Source organism: Adiantum capillus-veneris, chromosome 23 (genome assembly GCF_014529385.1).
Source record: "Adiantum capillus-veneris isolate H3 chromosome 23, ASM1452938v2, whole genome shotgun sequence".
Lineage (NCBI taxonomy): Eukaryota > Viridiplantae > Streptophyta > Polypodiopsida > Polypodiales > Pteridaceae > Adiantum > Adiantum capillus-veneris.
In genome coordinates this window covers 71712396-71734663 of record NC_140953.1, presented here as the reverse complement: position 1 = coordinate 71734663, position 22268 = coordinate 71712396, and the positions used below count along the sequence as shown (strand labels likewise).

The 22268-nt window shown below is 42.9% G+C and overlaps 1 protein-coding gene across 1 annotated transcript in view; it reads left to right on the top strand.

Annotated features, from left to right (window-relative positions):
* The first annotated feature begins 9090 nt into the window (after positions 1–9090).
* Positions 9091–22268, top strand: part of LOC147427956 (transmembrane emp24 domain-containing protein p24delta3-like) — a 37558-nt gene continuing 24380 nt past the window's right edge. Inside the window, exon 1 of the mRNA XM_086497021.1 lies at positions 9091–9324. Within this exon, the coding sequence (XP_086353147.1) occupies positions 9136–9324 (189 nt within the window). The 5' untranslated portion in view covers positions 9091–9135. The remainder of the gene's footprint in view (positions 9325–22268) is intronic.

The following is a 22268-nucleotide window of genomic DNA, read 5'->3' as shown; positions in this document are numbered from 1 at the left end:
CTAAGGATACTTTTGAATTAACCAAGCTACTGTGTTTACTATGTTGTGTCTATGACTATGTGTGTGTGTGTGTGCGCGTACACGCACGAGAGAGAGAGAGAGAGAGAGAGAGAGAGAGAGAGAGAGAGAGAGAGAGAGAGAGAGAGGTCTTATCTCTTTTCTACACGTGCTACAAAGAAGCCATTGCAAAGATGACACCACCAATGAGTTAGCAATGGCAAGAGCTACATACCAACGCCAAGCTTGCAAAGTTTTGGTTCCATTGCGAGGCGAGATCCCATGAGATTTTGAGTGACTTCTATGTGTTCTAGTGCAAACCATGACTACATCTCAAAGTCCTAGCACTACAATTGACTCTCTTAGCATTTTTAATAGTTATACTACAGATGATCAGTCATGGATACAATCTAGAATAACTATTGAGAGTTGGGTACTATCGCAAACTAGGAGGAGGAAGAGGAGGCAACATAATGATTTTGTGGAGGCTTTCAGGAACAAGTTGAAGAGTTTAAAGTGTGTGCACAAAGCAAGTGAGTGAAAGAGGTCCTCATATAACATGATTTTTAACATGCAAACTTAAGGTTGCAAATATCTCCTCCTAGTTTTCCATGACATCGACCCAACTGTAGGGTATTTTGAGCATATATGTCATTTAGTGCATAATTATTTTTGAATTCTTATGGTTGATATCATGTTTGATATGGTGCATATATTTATCCATGGAACGGGATGGACTGTCAACCAGTTGAGAGCATTGTTGGGATTTTTGATGCTTTCCATGAATTTATTGGTGAGCATATGTAACGAGGAAGACCGCACAAGGAGCTTGCAAATAATGGAATATTCTTTTATGATATTTCATATTTGGAACCCCAAATATCGTTTGGATGGGGTTGTGTAACTCCTTTTCCACTTCCATCCTTTGACAACTGTTGGGGTATAAAGCCCAATGTGGTCGCCCAGGTAAGTGGGCGGGCCGCCAGGTATGTACACATGTTCTTTTGGAAAAACCTAATAAGAACTCACTATGCTCTACACATTACAGTAGAGCGAGTTCACCATATCGTCGTGCTCTTCTTCTCGCACTCTCTCTTGCGTCGCACTTCCGCTCGTACTCCTTCAACTGGTATCAGAGCTCAGATCGAGGCTCGGGGCAGCACTGCAGGAGGCTAGAGTCACCAACTCACATTGGAGTGAAATTCGACAGGCGAAGACACGGCCCCAAATCTCGTGGGTAAGCGCGAAGGGCTCGGTGTTGTCAGAATTTCATTCTGAGGTCATCTCGGCCACCGTTCGGCTTCGACAAAGGTCTGCGCAGGCCATTTTCGACTACGTGGTCTCGATAGGTGCAGATCCGACTCTGCAAATTTGGGGTTTTCGGCCTACGACTGTAGGTGCTGAGGATATCGACACTCCAAGAGTGTTGATTTGCGGCTGTCTACACATCGAAGGACGGCTCACAGTTCTTGGAGGCGTGTCACATACGACACGGGCGCATCTACACACAGATTGTAGGCGACATCCACTAGTTCATCAGGTAGCTTGTGTTTGCTGCTTGATATTCCAGATTTCATCTTGACATTGCAGGTACTTCCACATGGGATGTATTGTCAGAGATGATGTATGTTTGTTGAGGGTTTGCTGGCTGTGAGTCACGCAGCAAACAACCGCCGCAGCGGTTACAGCATACAGTGGGAAATTTGTGGATGTATGACTTTGTGGGAAGTCTATGTACTGTCAGATTTACTGCAGCCTTTGTTGAGGGTCGAGTGAGGTTTTATTGAGCTGGGGGATTCTCGAATGTTGAGATCCTTTCGGTGATACAGGTCTTGGAGCGATCCCTCGAGCACCCTTAGATAGGCAGCTAGGATGTATTGACTGTGAGTTAGACAGCTGGGATTGCATCTTTGCTTTATTGTCGTTGAGGCATTGTCGCAGTCTATGCTTATAGGACAGTGACAGGACAGTGAGAGATAGTACAGGTGCAGGACAGGTTTACCCGCAGCTTACAGTGTCAGAGAGACAGTGTTTTTTGAGCTTTTTTTTTGTCTGTTTTTAGTACACCAGAGCCATTTTACAAAGGAGACTCTGCCAAAATTTATGTAGAATCTGAAGCTTTCTTGGTTCATTTGACAGGTTGATATTGGTTCAGAGGTCAGTTTACATGGGAAACTCTGCCGAATTTTTCCCAGGAAAGTAAACCACTGTGAAGCGTAGCTATGGCTGGATCACAGGACACTGCTCTTTACAATATCAAGAAGCTGGATGGAACCAATTTCCCATTGTGGAAGAAGCAGATTTGGCACGTGTTGGTACAAAAGAAGCAGATAAAACCTATAAAGCTCATGGGGATAAAACCAGAAGATATGGACGAAGATGAATGGAACGAAATGGATGAATTGGCACTTTCTACCATTATGCTGACTTTGGCAGAAAGCGTTTACTTCAATGTAGCAGACGAGATGTCGGCTTATCAAGCATGGTTAAAGCTAAGTGATCTTTATGAGAAGCAGAGTGCAGCTTCACAGGTATACTGGCTTGAAAAGCTTGTTGACTTGAAGATGAAAGAAGGGACACCTATGTCCAATCATCTGAATGAATTCAACACAATCTATAGTCAGTTGTCAGCTCAAGGTGTCAAGTTTGATGAACCCGTTAGAGCTATATTCCTGTTGATCACATTGCCGGAAAGTTGGGACACTTTTCGCACAGCTTTGAGTAATTCTGCACCTCCAGATGGTTTGAACATAGCAGGTGTAGAAGGAAGTCTACTTACTGACGAAACCAATAGAAAGACAATGGACAAAGGCAAAGGAGCAACCTTAGTTGTCAGGGGAAGGACCAAAGAAAAGTACAAAGGTGGAAAGAGGAATCGGTCTCGTAGCAAGTCCCGCGGTGCTAAAAGCAAGAGTGACATAGAATGCTACCATTGTGGCAAGAAGGGTCACATGAAAAGAGACTGCAGAGAATGGAAAGCAGAAAAAGGCAAAGAGAAAGCTGAAGACCATGGTGAGAAGAACAAGTCCTCATTGAAGATTCAAGAAATAAATGTGACAAACACTGTTGCAGAGGATGACAGTCTAGTGTCAGGAGACATCTACTTCTTGAAGAATACAATGGACTCAACTCTTCTTACAGCATCTGATGGAAATGCACTGAGTGACTGGATTATAGACTCACGGGCATCACTTCATGTGTCTCCAAACAAGGAGTGGTTTACTTCTTATGTGACCATTAAAGATCATGTTCGGCTAGGCAATGGGCAGACATGTGAGATCTTAGGTGTTGGAGATGTTCAATTGAAGTTTCAGAATGGCTCTTCTTTCACGCTGAAGAATGTGAGACATTTTCCCGCAATTACAAAGAGCTTGATCAGCACAGGTTTACTTGATGATGCTGGCTACGTCACCATTTTTGGACAGAACATGTGGAAGATATCCAAGGGTTCTATGACAGTAGCACATGGAGTAAAGTCTGGAGTACTTTACATGATTTATGTATCAAATGTCTCTAAAAATGTAATCAATGTAACCGAGCAGCCGAACGTTTCTTTGTGGCATAGCCGGTTAGGACATATGTCCAAGAAGGGAATGGAAATCTTGTCTCATTCTGGTTATTTGCCTGGCTTTTCATTTAATGATTTTGAATTCTGTGAACATTGTCTATATGGTAAGCAAACACAGCAGCCACATAAGCATAGAAGCAATAGAAGAGATACACAGTTGGCACTTGTTCATAGTGATTTGTGTGGACCTATGCCTAACCTATCTCTAGGGGGAGCTTCTTACTTTATGACATTTATAGATGATTACTCGAGGAAAGTATGGGTTTACTTTCTCAAGCACAAGGATGAAGCGTTTAGTGTTTTCAAAACGTTTGTGACACTTGTGGAGAATCAGAGTGGCAAGAAGCTTGAATGCTTACGAACTGACAATGGTGGAGAGTATGTTTCAAAGGCCTTTCAGGACTTTTGTGAGTCAAAAGGTATAAAACGTGAACTTACTGCTCCTTCCAATCCTCCTCAAAATGGTGTTGCTGAGAGGATGAATAGGACCATACAAGAGAAGGTCAGAAGTATGTTGTCTAATGCACAGCTGCCAAATGGGTTTTGGGCTGAAGCTGTATCAACAGTTGTTCATCTTGTAAATAGATCTCCTAGCAAGGTTTTGCAGAAGGATTTAGTGCCAGAGATGGTATGGTCAGGCAAAATGCCCTCATACAAGCATCTCAGAGTCTTTGGCTGTGAGGCATATACTCACGTTCCAAAGGAATTTAGGAACAAACTTGAGCCAAAGAGTAGAAAGTGCATCTTTCTAGGCTATGGTAATTCTGGTGAGATGGGGTACAGACTTTGGGATCCCGAATCCAGAAAGGTTGTCCGCAGCAATGATGTTCACTTTAATGAATCCAAATATCATTCTAAACCAGAGAGGGTTGAGGAGATTAGAAGAGTTGTCTTCCAAGAAGATGGACCTGCATGTGCAAGACAAAATGTCAGGGCTCAAGAGGAGCAAGGACAGGATAGAGTGGAACCACAGGTTGTGGCTGAGCCTGAGCCACCTATTGTGCGTAGATCTGGACGTGTCACGCGACCTCCTGATAGGTTTGTTCCATCTATGAATTATGTCATGTTGACTGATTGCAATGAGCCTTCATGTTACAAGGAAGCAGTGCAAATGAAGGACTCCGGGAATTGGCAATTGGCCATGCAGTCAGAGATGACAGCTCTGCATAAAAACCAGACATGGAAGCTAGTTAAATTACCACAGGGCAAAAAGGCTCTACCTTGTAAATGGGTTTACAGGTATAAGATCACCGCTCATGATAGTCAGCCAAAGTACAAAGCAAGGCTTGTTGCCAAGGGCTTTAAGCAAGAACAAGGCACTGACTTTGATGAAGTCTTCTCTCCGGTGGTCAAGATTACTACATTGAGATTCTTTCTTGCATTGGTTGCCATATTAGATTTGGTGTTGCACCAAATGGATGTCAAGACAACGTTCTTGCATGGTGATTTAGATGTGGAAATTTACATGCAGCAGCCAGAAGGGTTTGTTGAGAAAGGCAAGGAAGATTGGGTATGCCAGTTGTTAAAGAGTCTTTATGGCTTAAAACAATCACCGAGGGCATGGTACCATAAATTCCACAAGTTTATGCTTTCTCAAGGCTACAAACGTAGTGAGTTCGATCACTGTCTATATACAAAGAAGGCTAAGGATGGCAGTTGGTTGATCCTTATTTTGTATGTGGATGACATGTTGATTGCTGGCAAGCACTTGGAAGAAATTTCAGCTTTGAAGTCAAAGATGGCAAAATCGTTTGACATGAAAGACATGGGTGAGGCAAGTCATATACTTGGTATGCGCATTGAGAGAGACAGATCAAAGAAGTTGATTTGGTTATCTCAAACAGAGTATATTGACAAGGTTTTGCAACGTTTCAATATGGAGAAGGGAAAGGCATTGAGTGTTCCATTGCCACCATATGTGAAACTTAGCAAACAAGATTGTCCTGTGTCTGAGGAAGAACAAGCTGAAATGGATAAGATTCCATATGCGTCTGCAGTGGGTAGTTTGATGTATGCAATGATTGCTACTCGCCCAGACATTGCATTTGCAGTGGGAGTAGTAAGTTGATACATGTCAAACCCAGGCAAGAAACATTGGGAGGCAGTGAAAGGAATATTGAGATACCTAAAAGCTACAAAGAGTATGCGTATATGCTATGGGAGTCAGGAGCTAAGTGTAAAGGGTTTTACAGACTCAGATTATGCAGGTGACTTAGACAACCGAAGGTCTACGTCAGGGTATGTCTTTACATTGGCTGGTGGAGCAGTATCATGGCGTTCTAGATTACAAGATTGTGTTACTCAGTCTACTATAGAGGCTGAATATGTTGCAGCATCAGAGGCATGCAAAGAATCAATTTGGCTTAATCGACTAGTAATAGATTTGGGAATCAAAGAAGAGATGCCTGTGTTATATTGTGATAGTCAAAGTGCTATACAATTGGCTCTCAATCCAGTTTATCACTCAAAGACAAAGCATGTGGATGTGAAGTATCATTTCATCAGGGAAATGCTCGAGGATAAGCAACTTCAGCTTGTCAAAGTTCACACCACAGAAAATCCTGCTGATCTACTTACAAAAGGACTTCCCTCAGAGAGCTTTGCGCATTTTCGCAAGCAGTTAGGTGTAGGGTAGTACATCACTTCTCTACATCTCTTGTATATTAGCTTGTATAGTAGCTTCTCTCACACTTAAAGTACCACATTGGACTTTAAGTGGGAGGTTGTTGGGGTATAAAGCCCAATGTGGTCGCCCAGGTAAGTGGGCGGGCCGCTAGGTATGTACACATATTCTTTTGTAAAAACCTAATAAGAACTCACTATGCTCTACACATTACAGTAGAGCGAGTTCACCATATCGTCGTGCTCTTCTTCTCGCACTCTCTCTCGCGTCGCACTTCCGCTCGTACTCCTTCAACGATTAGTCCTAAGTGTATGCTTACAGAGAAAATTAACTTGGCTATAGGTGCAACAAATGGATCGACCTGCCGGATAATATCTATATCACATGACAATACCAATCAGGTTGTTGCAATAGAAGTGAAAATACTTTCTATTGGTGCTACCATGACCATTCGAAGACATGCTACTAGGGCAATCGATAGCAAATGGTTTCACAAAAGCACATTTCCTCTAGCATTGGCATACGCAATTACGGGACACAAATCTCAAGGAGCCACGATATCAAGGAAATCCGTCCTCATCATAAAACAAGTCTTTGCCCCAGGCTTGGCAATAGCACCTCAAAATTCTCAATATGCCAACCCCAAGAATGTTCTGGCCTGCCAATAGAAATCTCTCCCCATGGTAGATATTTCCTTGTGACTTTAGGCAAAATGTTTTGTTTGTTGTGTAATTTTCCCTCATATTTTTTGAAAAATATGTAATCAGCTACTAAGAAATGTTGTTTTCTATTCCAGATTTTCAGCAACCAGGTGGACTACAACAATTTATCATGGACACATGCAAGGTAATCAAAATATGCATTCTTCAAATTCATCACTTTCTTGCACGTATTTCAATATATCAAACCCACACTCTTGATATACCTCCATTGTGCATTTATTTGATATGTTCATCAAGAACGCCACTACCTCAAAAGCAAATAACACAAGACATGGTGCATGTGTATACCCAACATCAAATCAAATGAGACTAGCAAATATCGTTGGTGATCCCCCCAGTGCAGTCATTGAGGGTTTCCATACTACTCAACTTCTCCACTTGTACATCATCAAATGCAACAATCGAAACAAAGAATACAAAAACAATAAACTGAAGTTGGCAACATGTACTTCAACTAGGATGCGTCTTTGCAATAGTTATCTACCTCATTCTCGCCAATATTCAATCTGATAACTTTATCTTGTTCTGAAGGATTACAGAAAGAGATACTCTTGTATTTGGACATTGACTTTGATGAGTCAGCTAACTTGATGTTGTGGACATAGAAGCCCAGGAACTAGTGAATACTAAGACCGCTGGAATCTCCACATACACAATCAAGATGCTCCACTATGGTTATAAGATTATGCTTGATAACTTGGCCCTCCTTGACAAGAATACAACAAGTCAGGTGCTATAAAACATGGTGAAAGAGTGTGGCAATGAATTTAGAGGGAATGAGAGAGCCATCTTGAATGACGAGAAGTTCACGTGGCCTTTCAATAGAGACCTTCAATACTTGATTTGGAGAATCCACGGACCCTTTCAAAAAACTTGAACTACCAAGTGGTAAGCATTTGATTGACTTTACGAGAATAAAAAAATAAAAATAAAAGTTACCCAAGCACAATCCACTACATTGGAGGACAATGAAATGGATGCCAACAAGGAGCAAATCAATCAAGCAACAAGTTTGTCTACTCTTTTTCGAGATGCTCTCCGAATTTTGTGTATTTAATTTTTTATAGTGTCCTTGAACAATTGCATTCACTACCGAAAGAGGAATTCTGACTGTGCATGTGCTTCTGCAGCATTTGGGAGATTAAGTTTAGCAACCATGGAACTGGACGATCCATTCCAGCAAGCCATTCAATTGTTGCAATACCATTTACCAACAAATCTCCAAATTCTCATACTTAAGAAATACATGCATTTATGGGTGGAAGAGCAAGGCTCACAACTTGACGATAGCAATTGGCTCACAACATACTATCATCACAATTTTTGGATCCCTTACTATGTAATGTGGAATGAAGTTGGTGCAAAGATATATATTAAAGTCAACCGTTTGTGTCGATGCTCTTGAAAGGACACCTTCTATTATTCATATGCATCTTGACAAAGCTGCATATCCTTAGGCAAATCGATTTCCACTTCCACAAACTAGCTCCACAAGAAACCATCGATTTAACAACATTCATAAAAAGGCATTGTAACTATGAAGAGCTCAAATTAGCAATAATCTAAACTAACATAATATGGCGGAAGAAATGGCCCTTTATACGTGTCGAAATCTGCGACATGAAGGCTAAACTCCAAAACAGAGAGAAGCCCATGTCCACGTGATAAAGAGGGAGAGAGAAAGAGAGAGAGAGAGAGGCGGCTGGCCATAGTAGTTGTAACTATGAAGAGCTCAAATTAGCAACAATCGTGAACATCATTTACAAGTAAAAGAAACTTTCCTTGCTTACATTGTCTAATATTGATTTCACCGATGAGCAAAGGACATGTACCATGTAGCAACAACTGATTAGTTTTTAATACTAGGCTTGAAATATAGCAGCTGGCCTTTGATAAACGTTGCTTGTCTTCCTTACTATTGCATTTCGCTTCCTTCTCTACCCTATACATCTCCGTTCATTTCTTTTCACTACTCCTCTTGATGGTTACAATTAATCATTAAATTAATTAATCATTCGTTGTTACAATGTCTCAACGTCATGTCCATTCAATCGTTAGTGCTTATAATTTTCTCCATTTCATCCATCTCGAATAATTTCAAGCATTGTGTTCCCCATGACCTTCTATACCATCGTCCACCAAGCAAGACTAGTTTTGTGCTCTTATTTTCTCTCATTGTAGGATACCGCAAAATTTCCGAAGGTTACTGAATTTGCAATTTTGAAATGATGGCTTATGGCGGTGTGCTGTCAGTGCTACTAGTCCTGCTGCAGTTGCGGTTGGCGCGAGCACTTCGATTCGATCTGTCAGGGCCATCGCACAAATGCTTTTCTGAGGATATTCACTCAAAGGTTGTGGTGCTTGCCGATTACCGTGTCATTTCTGACAATGCCCATCACACGGTTTCTGTGAAGGTTAGCTTGAGAGAGAGAGAGAGAGAGAGAGAGAGAGAGAGAGAGAGAGGTTACCTAAGAAAAGGAAAAAGTTGTTTTACCTCCTGTATGAGATGTCTCTGGTATCTCCCAGGAGCAGACAGTACAGACATGAAACCGAATCAACAAAACCTGCACAAGGCATTAGAGGGGCGAAGTTCGATACAATTGGCATGCTATCCTTTTACTTATGGGTCTTAAAACTTCTAAAAGCAGTGAAAAGCGACTATGAAAACAACTCAATCTCTATAAAATCAACTTGTAATTGTAGCCCACGTTGGGTGTCACAAAAGCAGCTGTGTAGTTGTGCAACGTCTGCATTTTTATGTATCGCCAATCCACACATCATACAGATTGCCAAGTCATCATTCCTGTTCGTAATCCGTAGGCGGGTAGCCAGTTATACAAGGATGTTGAGAGTTCTCATGATATAGATGACATAGTCAATGACACATACAATGATAGAGTGGATGATTCTTTGGAGCGGTTGCAAAGGTCTACTCATGATGAGGAGTTGCACGAGTTACTTGAGAGGAAGGTTCTAGTGTTTCCACAAGATTAGGAGGCGGTAATGGAGACCTACAATCTTACCTTGATAGTGCACGATGAGATTGAGCTGCCAAAGGCTGCTTTATGGGTTGTACCCTTTCTTCAAGGAGTTGAAGAAGCATGCGTAATGTCAATGCTCATGGGATTGGATGAATGTTAGGATCCTGTCTTTCATCTTCCTCAATTGTACACGGCATGCACTTGGCCATATTCGTAGGTAGTATGTAGCCATCTGTGAATGCTCTTTGACTTTTGCTTAAACAATAGTGTTGCAGCTCCATAGACAAGTGCAACAGTAGCAGTCCATCCCCTAAAGAGGAACCATCTTCTCTTTGGTTCCCCTAAATATAAAGCAAAGCTTCACCAAAGTCTCTTATAGCTTGGAACCATTGCGGATGACTGAGGTCGACACTCTTTTAACTCAACAAAACGTTTTGGGTCATATTTCTACCAATGGGTGGGGCTGGAAGAACACACACACACACACACACAAAAAGTTTCCCTTGGAGCTCTCAATTCTCAGCTCTCTCTCTCTCTCTCTCTCTCTCTCTCTCTCTCTCTCTCTCACACACACACACACACAACACACACACACACACACACACACACACACACCCACCCACCCCTTTCTATCACCCAAGTGTGGTAGATCGGTTGTCATTTCGCTTTTGAATAATAGGTCTTGAGTTCAACTTTCCTTGTCGGAAAGATCTTTAAGGTCTCTTGGGATAGCTTCCTACGACGTTAAAAATTCTCTTCTTCTCTTCTTCTCCCCCCCCCCAAAACCCCCAAAGCCATTTCATGCTCCTCCTCTTGATAAGGCCGTGTAGAGGCTACGAAGCGTACTCGGAGGGGAAGGGAAGCCATCAGGAGCTTGTGTGCCGCTCTATGTGGATAGCTGCTTTGAGACAAGCGCTCTAGTGGCTGTCTAGACAGTTTTTCAGCTCTCTAACGAGTCACTGACGCCAAATTTTAGCAAAGGTGACCTTGCTTTGGCACTCCGTAAGTAGACATATAACAGAAGTGATCGCTTCCCCATAAAGGAACACAAAACGAGACAAAAATAGCTGTTTTCGGCTATAGGTACATGAAGTTTCAGCCATTGGGGTAATGATTAACATGCATTTTCTTACATCGAAATAGTTCTAGGATGGAGAACGATACAAGCTGCTCCGGTTCATGTGTTTGTAAGAATCAACTGATAAACTAATAGAAATGTCTTGAAGGGAGGGCCCATCTTCTTGTCCCTGTGAATTACTTTTTAAGGTTTATTCTGTGTGGATTCTTAAACGATATAATTGAATACTTTCGAAAGTGTTTGAGTGCTCACTTCCGTTTTTGTGACACAACCCCCATTGTAATAATCATCTAATTCATTGTCGAGTGTGTTGATTTGCAGAATCTCTCTCTCTCTCTCTCTCTCTCATGTGCACATCTAACCCTTTGTGTATGTAGACAAGCTACTTCATGACATGGGTGCAATTCAGTTCAGTTAGCCTAGATTAGGAAGTGATCTGGCACTTTGTGAGTGTTCGCAGACCGTGCATGTCCAGACACTTAGAGTAGATGCATATCCTCTGGTTGCACACAGCATGATCATCATATTTCAGTCAAAACCCATCAGGAGCATTTTTACAGTGCATGGATCTATTTTCCCCATTTTAGCCAATTTTCACTTATTATTTTTAAGTGACTTTTGTTGGGAAACTGGGTAGGGCAATTTAGCAAGCTAACATCATATTTCAGTCAAAACCCATCAGGAGCATTTTTACAGTGCATGGATCTATTTTCCCCATTTTAGCCAATTTTCACTTATTATTTTTAAGTGACTTTTGTTGGGAAACTGGGTAGGGCAATTTAGCAAGCTAAGTATATAAGAAACCCTAGTGCTAGCACTTTCTGACAGAAGAGGCAGCAGGAACCGCGTGTTTGACAATGCACCTTCTCAGCAAGATCCCGTGGTAGGAGACATAGCGTTTTCAGCCAACAGACCAAAGAAGAGCCTAGCGTTTTTCATCAAGATCAGCCAGCGTTTTGCAAACAGCAGGAGAAGCCTGGCGTTAGCAGATTCTAGCAGTTTACCTAGCGTTTCTGCAGCAGACTCCAATTCAGCCCTAGCGTTTTTGGAGCAGCACAGCAGCCCAACGTTTTGCAGCTCCTCGGCGATAAAACCAGATTAGCATCAGCGCTTTCAGTTTTCAGCATCACGACACCGCAGTAGAAGTCTCAAACCTCGCAGATCTCACCTTCCTGCAGCAGATCCTTGCCGCACGGCCAGATCAGCCAGCATTTGCAGATTCAGCCCAGAAAACGCAGATTTCAGCATCTGCGTTTTCAGCGCGTCGTCGTTGCATCGTCGTCATTGCCGTGGTCACCGACATAGAGTTAGAATTTAGTAGATACAAGATTTGCAGATTTTAGCCTTAGCGTTTTCAGATTTCAGCCCGTCTCGTCGTCGTCCTCATCGTCGTCGGCAAGTTCAAAGCATTGTAGAGATTTGTGCAATCAATAGTAGACCGCTCTCGCCATAGAGAGTGGGGCCTTCGGAGGAGGGTTTGACAACTTTTTTGGGGTCGTATTCTTCTCTCTCTATCTCTCAGTCTCAGCACCTTCATTCACAAGTGTTTGTCCACTTTGTTTGTGATCACTTGCACTTTATCACTAAAGGAGCGGAAGGCTCTCACTTCCGTAAGTAAAAGGAACCTTGAGCACAGTTCGGTGCTCATCTTGAGCAAAGTTCAACATTCACATCCGTTGCACCTTACATTGGTATCAAAGCTTTGACAGTGTTCTGTATCACTCAAGGAAAGAACCACAAGAACCACAATTTTTTTTGCTTGTTGCAGAACCCAAGACCTCTTGGGCGTGTCGATTCCTAATCGTGTTTTTGAAGAGTGACAGGAAACCCAAGAAAGAAGGGCTTGTCCAGCCTCCCCTTGTTTCTCTTTTCACTCATTGAGAGCGGACCGTGCACGTAGCAGCTGGCCAATCGACGTGAGGTGGGAAAAAGCAACCTTGGTGTGAATGCAAGGCCACCAAGGGGTGCGCCCGCGGGAAAGAGAAGAGCTCGGGTAAGAGAAGATCCTTCTCTAACACAGACTGCAAGCTAAAGACGAACCTCAAGAACCTCAAGAACTCAAGACCCTCAAGAACCCAAGAACCACAAGACCCTAAGTTCCTCGTGAACTTAAGAACCCAAGACTTCAGTGTATGGTTATTACCCGAAGCAGAATGAATACTTCGCATGGAGGTGATGAGCATGGCAGTGGCAAAGAAGAATTTTCCCCACCAGGAGGTTTTTCCGACCCTCCCCCTTCACCATCTACGCAAGGATTGCACTAACTCCTATGGAGGCTTTCGACAAGATGATGATGGACAGGAAGTTAGAACAAGAAGAAAGAAGAGCAGAAAGAAAAGCAGAAATGGATCGCAAGCACAAAGAAAGAAGAGCCGAAATAGAGCGTGAGCACAACGAAAGAAAAGCCGCATTGGTCCTACTATTTTTTAATGTGCAGGCGCAGATTAAAGAGATTCAGGAGAAGGAGACTCTCTCAGTCTTGTCTTCTCCAAAGCACGACACACAGGAATTGCATGATAATGATAAGCATGATGATTTGCATGATCAAGATGTGATTATTCGCGAGCATGATGATTTGCATGATCAAGATGTGATTATTCACGAGCATGATGATTTGCAGGAAGAAACTGTGATCGTTCACAAGGATGATGGTTAGTTGATACTTTGTCTAGTGAAGCTAACCTCATTGCAGATTCGATAGATCACAAAGAACCGATCTTGGCTCTCGAGTCGAGTTCCAAAGAATCCCCATAGGAAGTATTCCGTGTTCGAATGATTAGTCAACACGCATTGTTTGAGTGTTTCATTCGTGATAGTTTCCTGTATTTTAGTCACCGTCCTTATGTTTTCCTTTTCATAGGCATGACATATTGTACGATGAGCATGATTCACTCATGAATGAGCACGGATGTATGCAGATTACTCATGGAAAGATGACATGTTTGCATTCAAGGAATTCACATTCCATGTCTCTTCCTTGGCATGACTCAGTATCCGAAAGAGCACAAGAAGGATTGAGCATCAAGCATAGGCATTTCCATTATGATTTGCCACAGTTGATTGATTTAGATCAGAAAGTCAAGATTCGACCCCATTGTTTCCGTGTGTTTCATGAACGGTTTGGCACTCCGTCTATGTGTTCGTCTACATTGCATGCACAGTCTTTTAGAAAGACTAGAATTTTACGTGGAATGGGTATATTCATGTTTTTGTGTTGGAAGTGGTTTCAAGAATTTTCATCCTCGGAGATTCTTGAAGAAGGTAGACGCATAACTATTAACGAAGTTGAAGCATTGAAGGAGCCACAAATGACTTTGTGTCGCTTTCGGCGCGGCCCAGAGAAGCAAGCGTTGCAGACCTTTATGAAGTTCAAGTATCGCACGACCCACACATCAGGGTGGGCCGACGAAGAGTCCTTCCCAGGATTCCAGACGCTGTTGGCAATCTCCCTCGACGCCATACAGTTCGGTACCAGTACCTCACTTTGAAAAGGAGGGGATGTCATGTGCACATCTAACCCGATGTGTACGTGGACAAGCTACTTCATGACATGGGTTCAATTCAATTTAGTTAGCCTAGATTAGGAAGTGATGTAACACTTTTGTGAGTCTATTCGCAGACCGTGCATGTCCAGACACTTAGAGTAGATGCATATTCTCTGGTTGCACACAGCATGATCATCAGATTTCAGTGAGAATCCATCAGGAGCATTTTTACAGTGCATAGACCTATTTTCCCCATTTTAGCCAATTTTCACTTAATATTTTTAAGTGACTTTTGTTGGGAAAATGGTAGGGCAATTTAGCAAGCCAAGTATATAAGAAACCCTAGCGCTAGCACTTTCTGGCAAAAGAGGCAGCAAGAACTGCGTGCTCGATAGTGCACCTTCTCCTCAAGACCCTCAGGCAGGAGACATAGGGTTTTCAGCCAACAGACCAAAGAAGAGCCTAGCGTTTTTCATCAAGATCAGCCAGTGTTTTGCAGACAGCAAGAGAAGCTTGGCGTTAGCAGGATCTAGCAGTTTACCTAGTGTTTCTGCAGAGCAGACCCCAATTCAGCCCTAGCATTTTTGGAGCAGCACAACAGCCCGGCGCTTTGCAGCTCCTTGGCGATAAAACCCAGATTAGCATCAGCGTTTTCAGTTTTCAGCATCACGACACCGCAGTAGAAGTCCCGAACCTCGCAGATCTCACCTTCCCGCAGTAGATCCTTACCGCACGGCTAGATCAGCCAGCCTTTGCAGATTCAGCCCGGAAAACGCAGATTTCAGCATCTGCGTTTTCAACGCGTCGTCGTTGCATCGTCGTCGTCACCGACATAGAGTCAGAATTCAGCAGATACAAGATTTGCAGATTTCAGCCTTAGCGTTTTCAGATTTCAGCCCGTCTCGTCGTTGTCGACATCGTCGGCAAGTTCAAAGCATTGTAGAGATTTGTGCAATCAATAGTAGACCGCTCTCGCCATAGAGAGTGGGGCCTTCGGAGGAGGGTTTGACAACTTTTCTGGTGTCCTATTCCTCTCTCTCTATCTCTTAGTCTCAACACCTTCATTCACAAGTGTTTATCCACTTTGTTTGTGATCACTTGGACTCTCTCACTAAAGGAACGGAAGGCTCTCCCTTTCGTAAGTAAAAGGAACCTTGAGCATAGTTCGGAGCACTCATCTTGAGCAAAGTTCAACATTCACATCCGCTGCATCTCTCTCTCTCTTTCTCTCTCTCTCTCTCTCTCTCTTTGCATTCTCTCTTGATCTCTACGGTTCCGCATCATCTACTTTGACATGATATCCGAGCAAGTTGGCTCGCGATCGTGGGAGACATGCGCAAAGAAGAAAGAGGAGTTTGATCTTGGCGGCAACTTTGGAATCGGTGGCGAGTGCGATAACGTGGAGCAAGAGCATGGAGAGAACGTGAGAAGGTTATTTCCAACAGGATTAACATGTCAATTTTTCCTTGATCTTGAAAGTTCTTCCCATGTGACCTCGACTTCGAGATGGCTCTCCCGTGTTTGTCACTTTTTTTGGACAGTTATTTTCCATCAAGTTTCAAGCTTGGACTTCCATGCAATCATTTTGATGAAGGCAAAGGTCATACATGATCAACTCTCGGCTATGGACGATGCATTGACCAGTACTTAGTCAACTGCCTTGGTACTTACGAAGTTGCTTGAGGAGTACGAGATGATGACAAAGTGTTACGCTTGCAAATGACGAAGGAAAAGGTGGATTTTGATGATTTCAGTTCTTTTTCATCGAGGAGCAAGCTGGCTTACTCTTTTAGTTTGGAAAAGTGATGAATAAGTATATGCTACATCGGAAAGTAAAAAGAATCTTTGGAGCTGTTGTTACTTTTGTAAAAAACGTGTTCATATGTTTTGAAGTTGTAAATCCAAAAAAGGCAAGAGCTCTCAAAAAGACAAAGGCAAAGGCAAGCTTAATGAGGACAAACAGTGACAAAGATTCTACCAAGGACTCAACCGAGTCTGTTGATGTGGTGCAGATTCCAATGGCAAAATTTCAAGCCTTCTTGTCTAGTGGCGGGTTCCGCAACATACTTCATCATGACTTGGTCTTCCTACGTATGTCCACTATGAGTTGCAGAGGGTGTTAAAATTATGCATTTCAAGTGAATGCCCATTGTAATCCTATTTATTTTATTTTGTCATTTTAAGTTTGTTTAATCTCATTTGACATGAGAATGCGGTCGGGCAATTTAGTTGAGGGACCCCTAACCCCCATTGTAATAATCATCTAATTTATTGATGAGTGTGTTGGTTTGGAGAATCTCTCTCTCTCTCTCTCTCTCTCTCTCTCTCTCTCTGTGGTGCATTCCCTCTCTATCTTTGTAGTACTTTTGGCTATGGCTATAGATTAATGAAAATGATTTTTGTGCAAACAGAATGATTTTTGAATTTATTGGTACCAATCAATAATTTATATTAAGAAGTAAATTTTCCGGTGCAATGTGCCATCTGGAAATTTATCCGTGTCCGGATAGTATGATAAATAGCACAGTAGCCGGATGCAGTGCAAAACAGTTCAAAACAAGCACATGAATAAGATGGTGTTTCCAGTTGACGTAGAAAAGTTATAATTTAATATGTTTATGGTGACCATCCAAGAAAATGGCCGGTCCGACACAATGGAATTACATCCTGGCAGGAGCCGGCAGACTAAGTCGAGAGAGGCATGAAAACAACAGAGTTATCAATGTTCCAGATTGGTTGGAAACCTGGGTTTTAACACTCGGTTTTAAGTATAAGGTTTAAAACCTTTAAAAATGGATGGTGGGGCCAATTTGAACGCTGCCAAAATTTAATAACATTAACATAATTCAGCAACTAGTGTGGGTTTTTAGAAAAGACCAGCATTGGCAAGTTTGCCAGCCTTCTCTCTCTCTCTCTCTCTCTCTCTCTGTGGCACCATCTAGCATGGAAAACGCTAGGCCTTGTAAGCAGATAGCGCTACCATCTGGGAACTCTCTGCAACAGTTTACACCCGCTCACGGGGTTTTCTCTCTCAGTTTCGAGTTCAGCCCACTCTCTCTCTAAGCGCTCAACTCAGCCCTCTCTATCTCCCACTAGCAATCTCTTGCTCAGAGCTCCTGTGAGGGCAGTGCCGATCCTACATAGCTTGCGATGAAGGTGCCGGACAACCATTAGGGCTTGTGTGCGTCCCCGCGGGGACTAGCCGCAGTCAGACAAGCGTAAAATTGGATGCCGGCTTGGTTTTTTAGCGCTTTGTCGAGCTAAGGCACTCTCATTCGAGTACCCCATAAGCGAGTAGACAACAATAGAGATTGCTTTTGCCTCGAAAATTTCAGAATGAAGCAGAACTAGCCGTTCTCGGCTACAAGTACGATGAATTTCAGCCAAATTGGCTCATGAATACGTGTATCTCCATGCATCAGAATGGTCTTTATGGACAGGGAACAATATAAACCTTTCTAGTATAAATGTTTCTGGTTTATGTGCTTGTAACAATTCAGAATTAATAGAAAATCTCTTGAAGCCCATCTTCTGGTCCCTAATGCTGTGTTCTCTTTCTACGTTATGTTCTGTGAGGATACGCGAATTGAATTAACTAATCCCAAAAGTATTGAAGTGCACGCTTACGTTTCTGTGACAGTGGTATCAGAGCAAGGTCCTCTCTTTTCGGAGAGATGGTTCTTGGTAGAGAAAAAAGAAAATACTCATCATGGCAGGACAAGCTGAAGAGCTCGAGTGGTTCAGGCAGCAGATGGTAGAACTACAGGTCGCTCTCACTCAGGCAAAAGTGCAACAAGTGCCTAAGACCCCTTAAAAAGGGAAAGCAAAGATGGTAGAGAAGCCACCTAAGAATCCCCCAAAGCCGACTCAAGAAATACGACAGACTGGGGATCCAACACAGCCCCAGAGGGATCTTGCTGTGGGATCCTCCTGGCGGCACGAAGAAGATTCAATCCCTTAGCGAAATTACTTGCCAAATTACTCTTTTATGAAAAATCTAGATCGTTCCTGATGAGGATCTCCAGTTGCATCGAGAAGAGGCTGTAGATCAACCACTGGAAGCAGGAAAGTAAGGCGAGGATTAAAGAAAGAGGATTAAAGAAAGCGGTCCCTACACCACAAGAAGAAGAAGACATTCAAAGCTGGAGATAAGGACGTCAAATTTGAATGCTACAATGGAAGGAGAGTGGCCAACAAGGCTTTGGCTTTCATCCGTCAGTTTGAAGTGGCCTTCATTGATGGCAACTTCTTAGAATGCTCGAAACTATGCCATGTTAGCTTGTATCTGAAAGATAAGGCTAACAATTGGTGGCTCACTACCATTTTGGGAAGGTCCAAACTCAAAGACTGGGAGAAATTTAAAAAGCATTTCTATGCTCAATTCATTCCTCCCGCTTTCGAGACAGATGTAAAGAAAGAATGGGAGTGGCTCTCCCCACAGAAGAGTATAAAGCTATTACTGACTACGTCGACAAGTGGAGATTCTCCTCAAAGTCACTCCCTTTATGAAATTTTCTGATGAAGAGAAGATTTGCAAGTTTGAAGTTGGACTCTAGCCGATACTTCAGAAAAGCATGAAGTTGTACTCTCGAAACACCCTTTAAATTATGATGCAATCCGCCCTGGTAGTAGCAGGTAACTTGCATTCAAACGGAACTCCTTGCAAGTAGGAGTTTAGTACCTTTCATAAAAAGTAGAAGGCACTCTCTATTGAGGTAGATACCCCCACTCAAAAGAGGCCTTCAGATCGATATCCCCGTGGAGATCTTAGATGAGAATCATGATCCCTGTAACGTATTTAGCAATCACATCGAGACTGCACCGATCTCTAGCGGATGCCTTGATCAACTAAATCTTGTTACTATCATATCCACATCATCCGTCAGGTGAACAAGACTGAAATGCGGCAATCATTTCGTCTTTCAAACATGCACTCAAACACTACACACATGAGAGAGCACATATAACAGATTCATTTTAGGAATTCCCATGTCAAAGTACTTCTTTTCATAAAGTCATACAATAGAATACTGCCAACTTTTCTGTATCCTTGAAATCACCAAGGAAATCAGTGACTTTATTCCATCTGGGGAATCTGTGACAAAGGAGCGGAGCAACTCCTCCTTGTGCAATGTGCAGCGTGCCTGATTCAACCTGTTGATCATTGGTAACTCTTGGAATCGTCGGTGCTAAACCAAAAGCTTCATGGCAAAGCTCTAAAATCCGAGGATTATCTGCTAGGTCCTCCTTCTCCATCCATTTCTCATCTAAAGCCGGATAGTTTCTGAACTTGACTAAATACCGGCGCACCAGGTTACCTTTCACTTTCCTTTTCTTGTGAACCAATATCTGTTCTGGAATGAGAATCTCCTCTCTCTCTTCCACTTCAGATTGCACTGTTGGCTTATTCTCTACTAGCACCTCACCTTTGAAAGATCTCAAGACTCAAGAGACTCACATGGAATGCATTGTGAGTAACTTCAATTTGAAGGATACATCATTTATCTTCTCTTGAATTTGGAAAGGGCCATAGTATTGCATACTCAACTTTGGAAAAAGTCACTCCTTACCCTTTTGTTTTCGTAGATGTGCCTTCTCAAACTATAAAAGCACCCAATCATCCTCCTTCAGTCGCAAGTCATGACGATGCTTGTCCACTGCCTTCTTATGCCGCGCTTGAGACTTCTCGAGAGCCTCGTGCACATTACAAGAGCAGTGTCCAGATCCTGAACATATGGATCCGCTTCAATCTTATCCTTGGTGCTTAGAATAGGTGGAACATTCTTAACACCGGTGATAATCTCAAATGGTGCCTTCCCCGTAGACGTATGTACTGTGTTGTTGTTGTTAGGGAATAAAGGCCTAAGTGCCTTGTACTTACTAACTTATAAGTTAAAAGACTTATAAGTGAGGGGGCCCAAGTGTGAATGGCCCCCTAGTCACTTACTCATATACTCAAATGTGAAGCCCAAAAGAATACTAGCGTGGCTTTTCCCAAAAATTCAGCGTTCTCTCTCTCTCTCACGTTCTTCTCTGCGTGTGCTTCTTCTGCGCCACTCTCCTCTTCTCCTTCACTCTCATTGCATAGGATAGCAAGTGGGCTCTCTCTCCTGCTCCCCCACACATGGTATCAGAGCTTTAGGGTTTCCAAGAGAGCCATTCTCGCGACACAGATCAGAATTCTGTTCTTGCTCGCTGCGGGAAGGATATTCAACCGTTTTCGATCAACTCTGTCGCGAAGGGATCCTCTCACCGTGTAGAATCGACCTCCGGTGACAGTTTCCCCAAAATTAGGGTTTCAAAAACTGGCGAACAGCAGCCTATTTCTGCTGAAATTGACCAATTTTGGGGTCAATTTGATGCAATTTCATTAGGGCAAGTCTCACAGGTCAATCTTACAGGTGTTTCCACCAACGAGGTTCTGAAAATTCAGCAAAACAGGTGTTTACAGGTCCGATTTTTGCCCTAAAACAGCGAATTTCAGCAAGCAAATGATGTATACACCTTGTGGAAACCTTTGGTAAGGGTTGGACAGTGAATGTACGCCGTTTTGGGGTGATTTTGCGTGAAATTTGCTCGCTGTTTTTCTGTAACAGCAAGCTGTTTTTTGCCCGATAGCGCACATTTGGGCGTGTTTAGGTCGGCAAAACAGGGTTTCAGTGTTTGCAATCACTCATAATGGCTTCTAGCAGTGAAAGTGACAATTTGTTGCACATTCGCAAGCTTGAAGGTGCCCATAACTTTGCTATATGGAAGAAGCAATGTTATAATGTGATGTTGCAGAAGAAACAGGCGAAACCTATTAAGTTACAGGGTGTGAAACCGGTTGATATGGAGGTTGAAGAATGGGAAGAAGTGGACGAGTTAGCTCGCTCCACGATCATGCTTTCAGTGTCTGACAATTTACTCTTCAATGTAGAGAATGAGCAGACAGCATGGGGCATGTGGAAGCGTTTAGACGAGCTGTATGCACAGCAGAGTGCTGCCAGTAAAGTGTATTGGCTTAAGAAGCTTATGGATCTCCGCATGAAGGAGGGCACGCACATGTCAGTGCACCTCAATGAATTCAATTCTATTTTCAGCCAACTGACAGAGCTGAAATTCACGATTGATGAGGAGTTCAAAGCTACTTTTCTGCTATGCACATTGCCCGAGAGTTGGGATGTATTCCGGACAGCTCTTAGTAACTCAAGTGCGTCACTTAAGTATGCAGATGTAGAGAGTTCTCTCTTGATGGAAGAGATGAACAGGAAGAACACCACAGGTGGGTCTTCTAATGCATTGCACTTGAGAGGCAGGTCTCAACAGAGGGAGAAATCTGACAGTAAGGACAGGGCACGCAGCAAATCTCGTAGGAAAGATTTTGTGTGCCATCATTGTGGAAAGAAAGGGCATTATAAACGGGAATGCTATGAGTGGAAGAAAGAGAAGAACAAGGGTGCTGAAACTGATGCAAAGGACAAGGGAAATGCCAAGAAGAGCACTGTGTTGATTGAGGAAATCAATGTTGCTAGTAGTTGTGACAGTGACAACAGCACTGATGTACTCAATGCCTCTTCTGTGGATGCACATACCCTTGCTATGGGTTCTGATGTGGACATGCATACTTGGATTCTTGATTCAGGTGCCTCCTTTCATGTAACACCTCATAGGGATTGGTTTACACAGTACTCAGGTGAGGTGCAGGGCACTGTTTATTTGGGAGATAACTATGCATGTGACATTGCAGGTATTGGCTGTGTCCAGTTTTCCTTTGCTGATGGTATGACTTTTGTTTTGCACAAAGTGCGCCATGTGCCACAACTTAAGAAGAG